Source organism: Stegodyphus dumicola, chromosome 3, assembly GCF_044657685.1.
Source record: "Stegodyphus dumicola isolate Sdum_Otavi_A_Nest chromosome 3, ASM4465768v1".
Lineage (NCBI taxonomy): Eukaryota > Metazoa > Arthropoda > Arachnida > Araneae > Eresidae > Stegodyphus > Stegodyphus dumicola.
In genome coordinates this window covers 31,531,906-31,547,441 of record NC_140770.1, presented here as the reverse complement: position 1 = coordinate 31,547,441, position 15,536 = coordinate 31,531,906, and the positions used below count along the sequence as shown (strand labels likewise).

At 30.4% G+C, this 15,536-nt stretch overlaps 1 protein-coding gene across 3 annotated transcripts in view; it reads right to left on the bottom strand.

The window, feature by feature from the left end:
* ATPCL (ATP-citrate synthase) overlaps positions 1-15,536 on the bottom strand; it is a 116,837-nt gene that overhangs the window by 52,505 nt on the left and 48,796 nt on the right. For all 3 annotated transcript variants that reach the window (XM_035353069.2, XM_035353070.2, XM_035353073.1), the window contains exons 4-9: positions 14,858-14,920; positions 12,032-12,130; positions 11,098-11,189; positions 8,456-8,535; positions 7,815-7,945; positions 2,450-2,568 (exon numbers count right to left, since the gene is read on the bottom strand). In XM_035353069.2, the coding sequence (XP_035208960.1) occupies positions 2,450-2,568; positions 7,815-7,945; positions 8,456-8,535; positions 11,098-11,189; positions 12,032-12,130; positions 14,858-14,920 (584 nt within the window). The remainder of the gene's footprint in view (positions 1-2,449; positions 2,569-7,814; positions 7,946-8,455; positions 8,536-11,097; positions 11,190-12,031; positions 12,131-14,857; positions 14,921-15,536) is intronic.

Sequence of the window (15,536 nt, the reverse complement as noted above, 5' to 3'; positions counted from 1 at the left end):
CGTACGAATTAAAATATTTCTTGCATTTAAACTTGTGTTCCAAATTAAGATTTAACTTGAAATTAATGTAGATAATTACAGAGAGCATTAGATTTTTGTAGAATAGTTTGCGTGATATGAGATCGCTTGGGGTCACGTGATATGAACCGGCGAATCAGGATGTTGAACCATGAAAGCATAGTAAATTCTTAAATTAGTGTCTTTTTATAAATGTATTGTCTTTATTTATTGGCTTTTTATAAAATTTTAAGCGATATTAAAATGTTTATGCCTTCAAAATAAAAAATTCTTAGAACTAAAATTTTTTAAATATTTTTTATGTGTATACTGTATGTTGTCGCCAATAAAGTCTGCTTGGCGAGATTTGCGCCGGCGAAACGGAAAAGTACCGAAATTTTTACACAGTACCACCAAGAAAGTTACCCAGGAGGCACACCAAGGAAGCAGCAACCAGATTACATGTGCGAGAAAACAAAATTTCCATCCCAATTTTGATGGAAAATACCACTGAGGATGGAATGAATGACAACTGTGTTTAGTTTGCTAAGGTTTGGTTTGATTTATTAGATTACGGCAAAGCACTCGAGGGCTATCTGCCTTAAGGGAGGGATGCCTTCATGGAGGACTTTTTAAGGGAAACTGGCTCATATACACGTTACACATGAAGAAAACCACGAAAACACCCATGCAGTCAGGCCGTTTGCAGGATTTGAACCTCGGACCGAACTAACAGTGTTCAGCGACGTTACCGCTCGGCCCTCTCAGTTTTCTAAGTGATGAAGAACATTTTAAAAACTCATTTCATACAAGTTTTTGGAATGTTTGAACCAATCAAATCCTTTTATCTTTGCAATTTGCAGATGGCTGCGACACAGGAAAAATCTCATGTGGACATGGCCTGGCTAAAGAACTGATGTGAAGTTACTGCATATGCGTTTTCCCCTTAAAACTAATTATTTTTACTACTTAAGTGCAGTAGAAACAATCTACAACATAGTTTCAGAGTTCTCCCAGATCACTCATACAGTGAAATCCACCATCTAATCCACTTTTGATGCTGAACTGAAAAATGTTCTTAGTAGAAAATGTGGCAAATATAAGCTTATCTTGGTTGCCTTTTGACATCCGGAATAATATATGTATATAAACTTCTAAGAATAAATTAAATTAAATTAAATTAATTTAATTTAAATAAATTTAAATACAAATTTAATTACATAATTCTTTGTGCCATTGCTGCAAGGAATGAAATTTAAATCTAAACAAATTAAAATTTAAACACCAAAGAGGGTGGGAAGCCAGAATTTTGCCACTGGTTGTAAAAATGTTCTAATTACAGCAGTTAAACATAATCTACATTTCATACTTACAATTTTACAATCTGTATCACCAAACTACCACTACAAATAATATACCCACAATGGTAACATGTGGTCAACCGGATAAACACTGCTAAACACTGGTATTTTGACAATGGTTTAATTCCTGGCAAATGGACTGGCTGTATGGATGTTTTGCTGTCTTCTCTTATGCTGTATGTACGAGGGCTAGTCATTTCCCCTTAAAAAGTCTTTTACAAAGGCATTTCTCTCTTTATGTAGATAGCCCTTGTATGTTTTATCTTAGTCAATTAACCTAATCCACTCGTGAGATGCGATTTTTATACATGGCTGTTCATAAATTATTAATGTCATACTGACTAAAGTTGTAACTAAATGAATGCCTTAGACTTTCTGATGTCATTTACCTAAACATCACTAATAATCTTTTACATCATCATTTTACTAGGTGAATTATTATTCCCAAGGTTCTTCAAGATACTGTCACACATAAAACACAAGACATGAATATCCCTGAAAGCAGTACTAACATCAATTTATCTTGTAACTTTTAACACTACCAAGAAATAATTATTTAAACATTTAAGTTTCCAGAAAAAATGCTCTCACACAATAATAATAAAAAGTGAATAATTATTCACCCTTTCTTTTACAGTATTAGTAAATGGACATGTAAAACATACAATTTCACATACAGAGCTATTCAAACTAGATATTTTACTTAATACAATTTGCAGCGATAACCAGTATGCAGACCACCATCCAATTTAGTATGCACATATTTGAGATCCCATGGTCTTAAATGTATAAACATTAAACAGAATTTAGATTTAATAAAAAACAGTCTTAAAAAAACTATGCAATTCATTAATCATTATCAACATTTTTTTCATGCCATTCAATTATTTATAGATTTTAATGAACTTCAATAATATCAGTGTCAAAATATATTATAATCATTAAGCATAAAATTATATGAATAAAGTACACCATGACAGCACTGCTACATGTCAAAATTCATTGGAAAATTTTTTAAACTTAAAATGCTGAATAATTTAATAATTTAAGGTACTTAAAAGCATACTAAATGAATATTTTTGAAATTATACCTGTATATTACAGAAGCACCACCACCTGCTACCATGGTCCAAATACGACCTTTTTTATTTAAAATGGTAAGCTTTAATGATGCTCCACTTTTAGCGTCCAGATCTGCAATATATGCTTCCTAAGGAAATATAAAATACCTATCTTTATTATCTTCCTTTGAAATTTTAAAACAAAATGTAAAACTATTCAAATGCAATGCATCTAAAAATTCTAGGTGTACTTACATAATTTGTAAAAAAAAAAAAAAAAAAAAAAAAAAAAAAAAAACATTCTTAATTCTTAACCTTCAATAAAAAAAAATCTTTGTAATTTTATATAATGTTTGCATGTTCATCTCTGACTGCAGCTTTCTTGAAAGTTTTCACTTTACAGAAAAGAATCTAGTTTGCAAATGCGAAATCTGGTGAATAAGAGAAGTGGTTAAGAGCTGTGACTTTTTTTCACTAGAAACTGCTTAACAAAAATGGTATTGCGTGATGCCACACTACTGTACAGTGGAAATTGGTTATCTTGAATGATCTTTTTCAAACCTAACATGCTCATGTCCTTTCAGCAATCTGTCAATTAAGTCTTCAAAAAAACATGATGCTGACCCTCTGTCTTTCAGAATAATTGATTGGTTGATTATTTAAATATGGCAAAGTGCACAAAGCATACCCCCTCAGGTTATCTGCCTAATGAGGGATGCTTTTATAGAAGCCATAAAAGATCCTTTCTTTCCTTTTCTTTCAGCTTGTATTCATGTTAGACATGGACAAACCAAGTAAATCTATCATGCAGATAGCCTGTTCGCCTGGGTTCGAACTATGGATGAGTTATCATTATTCAATCAGTCACTAGTGACAGCTCAGCCACTAGTGAGATCCATCTAAGAGATATTCTGTGAATTATCACTTTTCAAAAGTTCATCAACATGGACTTTACTTGAGATTCCTCAAACTGAAGTTCTGCCATAAGTAAAGCTTCTCTGATCAAGCAGATGACTTCCATTTTGTTTCAAGATCATAAGCAAAGCCTCATTTTTCCTCTCCAATCACATTTGGTTTGAAAATATTAACATTTGCTATTTCAATTAAATCATGACATGGAAAAATCTGATCTAAGAAAAATTTTTTCCAAGTATTCCATGATAATTCTGTGAATAATATCTTTATGAAGTTCAGCTTATGAGTTAAATACAGTGATGATTTTTCATCAATAATTGTCATACTTCAGATATTCTCACACATTCGAGATTACAAAGGCTGAATTTAACGTTAATATGACCATTCCAAAATTGTCGTCATCAATGAAAAACACAGGATCATGTTATTGCTTGCCCCTGTATGCTTTGCACAATTTATATATCTTTATAGCCTGTTTTTTTCTTCCACTTTGTTATTCTTCGTTCAGCTTTTGAATCCAACTTTTGAGTAGCTAAGTTACTGGATTAAAGGTTTTGACTAAAGCTCCAATCAGCTTTTGAGTAGCTGATGTTGCTGGATCAAAGCTAATCAACTGCATATAGGATGATATTTTAGGAAAAACAACTTGAGATGTCATAATAGTAAATGTTATCAATTAACATTTGGCAAGCAGAAATTTGTTAGACCGATTTGTAGAAATGTGTTGAAAATTAGTCCTAAGATTTTGTAGTACAAATTTTGTTCCTTTATGGTGATGCCATATTCCAAGAAAACACAGCTCATATCGCCCAGGACTGGTTTTCCGAACATGAGGGTGAACTATCACATCTACTATGGCCACCACAGATGCAATATATCGCTATTATTGAGCCTTTGTGGGCTATTTTGGAGATAAATCTACATAAGTGCTATCTACCACCATCATTGTTGTTAACTGAACTTGCCAACATTTTACAGGAGGAATGGTATAAGATTCCCTTGCAAAGCATACCTCTATCTATTGTTAGAAGACTGCAAGCTATCTTGAATGCCAAAGATTTTCCTACACCATATTAGTCAAGTATGTTTTTATTTCGTTGTTTTCATATTTTTGTCGACAGAAACAGAAAGATCCTATTTTTGACAAATTTTTAGATAATCTATTATCAGTAGATCCAATTTCATATTTATCGTGTTCTCTCAGGACATTATTTTAGATCAATTATTAATATTGTACTTGAAAATGCTTGATATCACACACTAAAATGAAGTCAGAATCAAGAACTAATACAAGTATCCACAATGAAAAAAGTATAAATATTATGCAATTCTCTTTCTCATGGAATACATGAAAAATTTTATAAGTTTATCTCACAGTAGCATATATTCAGCATATTTCAACTTTGCAGGTGCTCAATACTTATACAGTCAAAAGTCGTTAATTCGGACACCCATAATCCAGAATGATCTATAATCCGGACCTCAAAGCTACAAACTTTCTGTGCATGCGTCGACGCATGCGCGTAAGACCTTTATGGCTGCGAATATGCGTGTGCGCATAATACGTTTACACTTGCGCGTTTAATGTATAACGGACGGTATAAGCTAAGCTAAAATTATCTAATTCAGTTAATGTTGCAGATTGCATTGTTCCTTAACCTTTTAACTGTCATGCCTGAGATAATCTCGGGCACAGCGCTGGTGTTCGAAAATGTCACGCCCGAGTATTAATCGGGGTAATTTTTTTTTAGTGCATCCTATTGTTATACCCGAATATATATCGGGAGATGTTTATTTCGGCTTCATCTCTTTGTCAAACCCGACTGTATTTCAGGAAAAGTTAACGTGCGCTCAGTTCAATAGATGACAGCACTTTACTGAAGATTTCAAAGGTTAGAGGTTATTTGGTTCAAGGTGCATGGGATCTTTTTGTTGTAAAATAGCATCCAGTTCTTTGAAACGTTATATAGATGATTTAGATTCTTCAACCGAAGATGAAGGATGTGTGTTTGATGAGCAGTATTCATGATACTTCCATGGTCTACCTCAAAAATAAAAAATGGCGATATACTCAAGCCGAAGATTGTTTCTAATTACGGTCTAACTATGGGTGGTGTAGATCACTGTGATCAGGAAATATCCTTTCATCCAACAATCCGAAAACATCAGAAAAAATATTATAAAAAGATATTTTTACATTTACTAGACAAGGTACTCTGGAACTCATATTTGCTCTATAAAAATGTAGTTGGGAAACGTATTACATTTTTAGAATTTCGAATCCAAGTTGTAGAAGAGCTTTTACATAAATATGATGATGCAGCTTCTGAACAAAAGAATGTTGGCAGACCACCTACAATAGATAACCCTGCCCGTCTTACTGAACGACATTTTATATCCCATTTTCCTCCTATTCCTGCGAAACGTGAGCCTACAAGACAGTGCAAAGTGTGTTGTTCGAAAAAGGATAAAAATGGAGAAAAGATAAGGAAGGAATCACGATTCTGGTGTAGTGATTGTGGAGTTGGTTTGTGCTTGGAAAAGTGTTTCCAGTTGTACCACACAAGACTGAATTACTGGACTACTAATAGGTATTCACTTATATTTATTTATGTTTTAGAAAATAGTTAATTTTTTTCATTTATAGAAAATAATGCTCCAATAGAAATGAACTTTGCAACTGCCATGTTGAGTGACAGCCGCCTCAAAAAAAAAATATGCAGTGGCTAAACTTTAAAAATTACACCATGTACGTCAAAATATCAATTTTTAACTACTTAAGTATATTTTATTTTGTACTAAACATTTGGTTTTTGCAATAAAAAAATTTCACAATTTGTGTACTCAAATCATCAAAATAACTTGACAGTTAAAGGGTTAATCTTCGAATTGGATCCGGCTTATTATTTTTTACACACTGTTAGAGCAATTTTATAAAAGTAAGCTTGAACTTTCGATTATGTCAAATAGAATTTCCGATATATATTTACTAATACGTAAGAGATCTACAAAGCAAAAGTATGTTTCGATGTCCATCAAACAAAAATCAGAATTGCTGCAAAAAATGGATAAAGACACATCCTTCGTTTCTCTAACCCTTCCAAAATCTGTTTATCAATTTCATGCTGCTCTGCGGCGGGGATGGGGGGAAACGCCGCAGCACGCAATGAATTGGAAGTTGATCTGTCAGCACTATCCTTATCTTCATTGCAGATGTTTTTATTTTATTTGGCTTATAATTCCTTACTAAATGTAGTATTTCATCTCGACGTACTCCTTTGATATGATTTAAATCAAATTCCTCGTCATTATAATTTGCTTCTGATAGTGAAGAAAGTGACACAGAGGTTATTGAAAACGAAAAAATTTCGATTGACAAATTAGTCAGTATTCTTGACACAGCAATTATAGGACTTCAACAGCAGAACTTTGTAACTAAAGAAAAAATTATGTCTGTTTATAGAATTAAAGAGAAAGTATTATCACATAAAACGAAGCAACTTAAACAACTTACATTGAAAGAAATGTTTAATAAAGTAAATAAATATTAAGCTTTTTTTTTTTTTTTTTTTTTTTTTTGTAAATTTTGATACCCTTTAGATCATAATTGTTCTTTATTTCATAAATTACGGTTTCATATTTTTAATTTTATTATTTCTGCATGCCATCTTACCAGATTTAAACTGACGATCTATAATCCGGAATCGCCGAAGTCCCGACGAGTCCGGATTAACGACTTTTGACTGTACATCAATGGCATTACGTAAAGCTAAGATAGACTTGGATAAGAAGTATAACTTTGTCTACTGAGGCTTAAAAAAAGTTAGACAAGTGTTGGGAAACAATTGCATTATAACTGTAATTATGCAATTGTTTCTCAACACTTGTTTAACTGATGATCAGCACTTTTCCTTTCTCTTATAATTTTTATCTGAAAACAAGCAGGTGAATTAAAATCGTATACGCTTATTATAAGTAATTCAGGATGCATTTCAATATTAAGACTAATCACATTTTTTAATGTTAAATAAAATGATTAACCCATAAATAGTGTATTGCAGTATTATAGTCATGATAGAGACTCAGAACAAGTAACATCTGTCACATATAAATTATGAAGATTCCTTTCATACCTATTACTTTTCATGTTGCTTGAGATTTGTTGAATAGCCAAACCTAAACAGTTCCCCCCCCCAAAAAAAAAAACTCTCCCATCTCATTTAGCAATTGTAACCTTGAAAGAAATTAAGAACCATTCATGTTTTAATTTACAGCAAGAAGTATATAGAATAAAGAGAATTTGAATCTTCATAGAAAGATATTCAAGTGGAATTTATGAGTATCTGCTAAAAGAATTGTGAGTCTTTATTAATAGAAAATTATATCATTGCAACATTAAAAGACAAGTTACCTTTTATTTAACATAAACTGATCCTACACTTAGTGCTAAAAATCAATTGCAAATATTCAAATAATATACCTCTGGATAAGCATCTCGACCAAAAGCAGGAGGAAATTCAAATTCTCCCCACTTTTGCTTGCACAGAAAATCCGCTGTAGCATCTAATTTTGCAGCCAAGTCAAGTATATAAGCTTTTCCTTCAGTTAACACTGAAAAAGTTTGCATAGTTAAAGACGTATTTGAAATACACTTCTGCTTGAATTAACTATTGCTAATGTTACTAACCTGTAATAAAATGCAAAAAAGCCTTAGAAAAATTTCAATCCATTTAAAACTTTTATAGTGTATTTTAAAATATGTTAAATTAACCTAGTAGTTTATTCTAAGAAATGTATGCAACAGGAAATATTCATGTTTATTAGGTAGTTTGATCCAAATTAAATATGTATATTGTGAGGCTTATTAACCATGTAAATTAATTTTAAGCAATAACTATAAAAACTGTATACAAATATGCAATCTAAACATAACAGCTTCTTAAAATTCAGGAGAAATAACACATGAAACTTTGCTTCTTTCTATTTAAAATTTAAACTACACAGTACATATAAAAAAAAACTCAGTAACAATTGATTTAAAATTATTCATTCATACAAAAATACAGCATGAACTAAATCCATGTAGTATTAAAAAATCTGTAAAATCTTAAAGTGTCTCACCTAAAGGATTTATTTCTAAATATGTGAAGTACAAATCAACATATACATCATACAGAGAGCATATGAAAGCTGCAACATAACTGAAAGAAAATCACACATCATTGCATTTGAAAATAATTTATCAAGCAAATAGCAATTTATCAAGCATTTAAACTATAAATTTAAATGATAAAATTATAAAAAAAGACTTAGAGGACACCATAAATATTTTTGGCTTTATTGCAATTTAAAGCTAAAAAATGGATTTAAGATTTTAAAGAAACACTTATTCCAAGAAATAATACAATCTGAATCAGAACGCAATGAAAGCTTAAATACACTAAAAAATAATACAAACAATACTAAAAATCATAGTTTTTTTGCCTGGTTAGGTCATTTTAACAAAAATTTTGATAACCTGAGATACTGCAATTATATATCATTAATTACAACAAAATCTAAGTTTTCCAGCATTAAATATCCAAGTTTATGTTTTTATTTAATTATCGATATTTTCTGTGTTACTAGAATTTTAAATGTTTTCAATTAAATACTCAGCAGCTTCTAAGTCTCCTTCCAAACATTCATTGCTTAACAGAATGCCTTAAACTCGCTCAATCTCATTATGGAGTGCAGATTGTTTTGCAGTTAGTAACAAAAAACATTATAATTTTGCAAAGTTTATAGGAAATATAAAAGACAAGGATATTTAGCATACAGTGCTTATTCATGACAGTAAGAAAAAAAATTCTGCTATTACTGCATGCTATCAGTTATGATCATTTGTTTACGAAATTGGCAATCTAAGCAAGTGATTGAAAATGTGAAATAGCATATCATAATGAAATTTCTTGTGAATGAAGATAAAAATCTCAAGTGAAATTTAGAGGAGACAAAGCACAGTACAGTGATAAAAGTTTTAGACTAAAGCATACTGCTAATGGTTTAGACATCAGCATAAAACCAACTTGAATTAGGCTGTTAAAACCCACTGCAGTTATTTCCAAGCATATTCAGTGCAACATCCTATTCTTAAAAATCAATATATAATATGTTATCAGTTCGCAAAAAAGATTCACGTTTCAATTAGTGAAAAAGAACTGAGAATATGAAAAAATTTCATAAGCACTTACACTTCCAGAAGATGAACAGTTTGCCTTTAACATGGAAATACAGCAAATTTACAATGTATTACATGAACATGCTGAACATATTTATATAGAAACCCAGTGTTTCATCAATAATACTGTCATTTATGACAAAACAATAGATGAATCATTTCCTCCCAGAACTGAAATGTGCAACAGAGAAAGCATTTGGATTCACCACATCCCTAAAAATTCTCGGCTACCATGCTTCTAGAACAGTGCCATGGACAATATTTTTTGGAACAAAAGTGACATGACTTTTCTACATTGATATTACTGGCAACAGTGGAAAACCCTTGTGCATTCTTCCAAATTCAGTTAAATACCAGTAACAGGATTACTACAGTCTGTTTTTCAAAGATGGATATAATACTCACACCATTACAGAAAAAAGGCCTGATTAATCATTAGATGCATTCTTTTTCAGCAAAATAATGCACGTCCACTTTACCATCCACTACACAGCTTGTATCTGACAGGAACCTGATTGGCAGTTATTACTACATATCTCTTATAGCCCTGATGTCACAGCCAAGAAATTTTCATTTATTTTTCCATTCAAAAAGAGTTCTTCAGAAATCTGCATTTCAGAAATGATACGAAAATGAACTAGTAAATTCCTGACAAGAATGCATTCAGAAATCTTTCTACATGGATATCTAAATGCAACAATGGGATAATGAAGTCAATAAATGAAAGTCATTTAAATCAATTTACATAAGTAATGTTATTCTGAAAAATCAGAAGTCCTTGATTTGAAGTCCTCTTGTAAAAATTAAAAAAATTAAAATTAATGAGAACAGGTACTTTTCTTTAATTTTCATTAAATCTAACAAAAGCATGCAATCTTAAAATGGAAAAATTTTTACAGATTTCAAAAAATAAATTTTTTATAAAGGAAAAAACTCAGTATGAATTTCAATCATGTTTCACTGAAAAAGCAATACTAGCTATCATCTGTTAAATGAAAATACAATGCATTAGATCATCACTTTTCACAAGAACAATAAATTAAATCCCTTATTAAAACAGCATTATTATCAGATAAAATATTTAATAAAATATTATGATACAAATATCAGTGATCACATAACCTGCATGAAAAAATGTGAGCTCTATTCATACTTCAGAATTACCACATAGAAGGTTTTCTTGCATTACACAAAACTGTTACAGGTTTAATCTTTTGCAAAAACTAAAATTAAAATCTTCCGAATCAGAATGTTTGAAATTTATGCTAAAAAACTTCTTTAGAAACTTCAGAATCTTCCAATAGATAAGTTATAAGAAATTTTACTGCAATTCAATATAAATATATAATAAGTTGAGGTCAGTAAAATACAAAAAATACAATACAGAAGTTTGAATCGGCAGCAGATGAGAATGCATTACTTTATTTCAACTTTCAACATTTAGTCTTCTAATAAGAGAGTGAACAACCAAAATTCCACTTCAATTTATCATAATTTAGAACTTGCATATAAAAAAGTATGTATAAGAAATACGAGCACATACTCTTGCTTCTCAGCAGGTAAATTCTTTACTAATTTCAATTTTACATCATCAAAAGAGGGTTTTGAATCAACGGGAATATCCAGTTTTAGAGCCTATGTAAAAAATATCTGCTTTATAAGAAATAGTAATAAATTAAATGCAAACAGATAAGGAAAAAAAAAGTTAGAAACATAAATATCTGCAATTTATATTTTAAACGTACAAAATTAACTGTTAAATTTAATGACACACATGAGCAATTTTTAAAACTTCCGAAAGCAAAATAAACTATAAAATATAAGTATATAGTAATGAACAGTTTATATTTTTCCTTTTTATAAACATTCCTAGATTTCCTATAAAAAATTTCATGTCTCCAAAATTTTAAGAATTTTTTACTTACAATTACTGAAATTTTTACTAAAACAGCTAAACCTTGTTACAGTATCACCTGAAAAATATATTGCTCTGCATATCACAATACTACTTAATACCCTAAAATACATAATATAACTGCATGTTTTGGGATATTTAAATAGTGCTGTGATATGCAGTGTGTACAGTATGCAATCTTAGTCTATGCATACTGTACGCTTCCAAGTCTCCAAGCAACCAACAGCTACTTGAAAGCAAAGTAAAAATTATAAGCAATAAATAAAAATTTTTACCCCCTCTAGATTAAATTTTAAATTTAATAAACAATTAACACATCAAATTAAGTTTAACTTTGCTTTTAGAAATCACTTTGCTCAATATACCACTTAATAGTCAACCTCAAGCGTGATATATCGAAGTTTGACTGACTATGTTAGTTATGGAATAAATCTTAATCTATGATTATAAAAGGTAAAGGGTAAAAACATGAATTCTAAAATTTGTTTATTTTTAATTTACTTTAAAATTGGTAAATGTTTATTGATTTATGTAACATTACAAAAAAAAAAATAATAATTACCTTAGCATCAACATCTCCAATATCAACACCCCCCTCATGGTGAAAAAGTATTGTGTCTGCATAGCGATGAGAATAAATGCATACATAAGCTTCTTCCTCCTATAAATAAAGACCAAAACATTTTTCAGATAATTTTTTAACATAATTATAAATTCATATTAACCTTCTGAGTGGTTGTGCTTCTTAAATTCACTCATGAAATGTTATTTTGGAAAACATTAACTAGTTGAACAGTCGATTATACATCTTGTTTTTGCATCTTTGGATCATTTAGAATTGCTTCAAAATAACTAAGGAAAATATTTAAAGCCATAAGGTAATGAATCTCATGACCAGATAAAAGCAATCATGCCTCGCAGCAAGTTAAAATACAAATGTAGCTTGAAAGAACCAAAAGTATTAAATGGTTAAACAAACATCGACATTTTGAAATTTGTCAAATAATACAATGGAAATATTTTCCACTAAAATGTTGCTCAAAGCACAGCAGAGTGTTCATATTTACCTATATGATTGCTATAAACAAAATGAAATTAAATTTTAAAAATATTTTTATTGTTAATAGCCACTAAAAGATTTCAGCAATTAATAACTGACTAATCTGTGTGACTTATCTCTCACTGACTTTTCCTCTAAACTTATAGGTATGTTACTTTAGTGATGAAATTCTAAATATATTTTTAGGCATAAAATAAGTCATTTTCAGGATTAAATTCAACTGAGAAGTGCTAATATAAATCTGATACATCATAAAATTATGTTGTTTGTTAGAGATTTTGTTTTTCTGTTTTCTTAAACAGAAAATGCTTAAAGTTGATTTTTAACATGTTGACTGCCATAGGTGTTATTCGGTGGCCGGCCCTCGAATTGGTTACAGCACTGTAGGGGCCACTGGTGATTGGTAATGAAACCAATAGTAAAAATACATAATTAGAGTAAATATTGATACTAATAAATTTTTAAATAATACCACAGTTACTATAATGATTTGAAGAATAATAAATTGCAGAAATTTAAATAATAAATCGCAACAATAATCTACAATGCCTCGTGGTCCTCAGTGCCCCTACCACGAAAACTTCATTAAACACGATTATGTAACTCACCTCATCTTCGGTAGATAATATTTCAACATAACATACATTGCATAACAAATTCATGTTGGCGCCATGGACAAACCACATAAAAATATGCGGGTCAGTCACTGTGTTAAGAGGTTGATCAAAAGTTTAAAAAAAGCCTATTTGGATCCTTGTGAATATCTATCCGTACGCAAATGTTTCGTAGACATGTCCAACTTGATAAAAATTTATGTACAGCTCTATACACACATGGCTTAGGAACATGAGCAAAAACAAAACATTTTGAAGGATTTCTCTTGGTAGGAACAAAATCCTCAAATATCAGGAATAAATCAAGGCTTGTGAAATAAGATTCAAACTTAGTCAATAAATTTGCAATTTTTTCCTTTCACTCAGATTTAATTATTTAACAGTTACCACTATACTGAACAATTCACAAATTAACTGAATCATTTTGAGAGTACTGTTTCATAACTATCAAATTAAGCAGAGTGTTTTTTTATTTGTCATCACATAATCTGCTGTTGTTATATTTTAATATATGAGAAGAATGGTGATATCAAACAAAGTGTAGGAAGCGGTTACCATTAGATTCAACACGTCTCTCCATGTTATGAACCGAAGCCACGAATATACCAGATGTTGCAGCATATATTTGCTATTGAATGGCATCTTGAATTGTCCTCATCATTCATGGCTTTTTGCAATAGATTTTTCCTTTCAATATACCCCACAGTAAGAAATCCAATGGGATATAATTGAGCGATTTTACTTGCTGATGTCCTTTGGTAATGATATAATCTTAAAAAGACAAAATTTCTTCTGGAAGTATGAAATGCCATTTTGTTATAAAGCTGTGATCACAGACTAGTTTTTTTTTGGGGGGGGGGGAAAGTCAGTTCAACAGGTGTCGGAACGTTACAAAAGTATGCAAGTTGAAAGCATACATCTTAGTAGAACCATCCAGACACATTTTATGAGTAAATAAGAAGTAGATTGTAAGATTTCCTGCATCATCCTAGTTCACACACACTAATGCATGTCTACAACAAATTTCATTACATTATGACAAATAGCTTTTCAGGACTACAAGTGAATAAAAACCTTGAATATCACAGTATTCTTAAAAAAATAAAAATAAAAATAAATAAATAAATAAAAATACAAAAATTGCAGCATTGAATGTTAATACTAAAGACTAAAGAACTACTACAAGCACGGCTGCCAGAGTTTCGCATGTTCTGAAAATTTGATGACTTTACTAAGGTTGTTGTGATAACACATCAGTACATATTGGACTTATACAATGTTGTTGAAAGGAAATAATTTCTATTTTTTCATATTAGATTTTACCATTATTATTAAACTGAAGAAAACAGATGAGAGAAATCTGTTATTCCTGCAAGTAAATAATAAGAATGTAATGTTTTTTTTTAATTGGAAAAAAAAAAAAGCTTTGAACTCAAGTGCTTTGAACTCAAGTTGAAGTTCAAGAAATGGTGCAATAGCAATTTTAAAAACTTATCAATTGCTAATGAAGTTATCCTCTATATTTTTAGTATCGATTAATTAAATATCCTCTTTTTAATTGCCATATCATTAACACTATCCTTATTCATTTCTATTGAACTTCACAAATCATATTCATCAGTTTCTCATGATTTCCCTTTCACAAAACTAAACACTCTCTCTACATCTGTTGCATTTTTCTGTTTTGGAAGATTTACATAAAGGTTTCACTTACTTGCTTATGAGGTACAAATGGTTCAATAATGAAATTATGTAATCTTCCAGAAGCCCTTTCAACCTGTAGTCAAAATTGCCAAAATTAATAAAAATTAACATTCTATTTAGACAAAAATAACTTATAAATTTAATTTTTAACTCAAACAGATTCCAAATACAATGATTAAATGATACACAAAAACTTTTCAAAAATCTGGCAATTCGGGAAAAAAAGTTTTACATCAGTTAACAAAACAGAGTTATAAAAATCTGCAATAGATACATTTATTAAACTTCCATTTTTAAGCTTTCATATCAAATCATGACTGTTGATAAACAATTATATAATCATTTAGAAGTATAAACTTATAATAACCAAACAGATACAGATTAGTAGTATCAAAATAAACAAAGTTCTTGTTTATTCTGATACTACTAATCTAAAATTTACTTACTCTGGACACCCATCAAAATAATATTTATTGGTTAACTGAATGGTTAATACTAAAGACTAGTCACATAGGCCATGCTTAGTTGGGATGTAAAACCTGAACAAGTTGCACAGTGATTCTGCACGGACAGTTTCACAATGTGAAATACTTACACTGGTGTGCAAAACTTAAGCAACAGGTATTCTTTTTGCCATAACTCCACGAGAAATCATCTGAGAGACATGAAATTCAAAAATGTGAGACAGC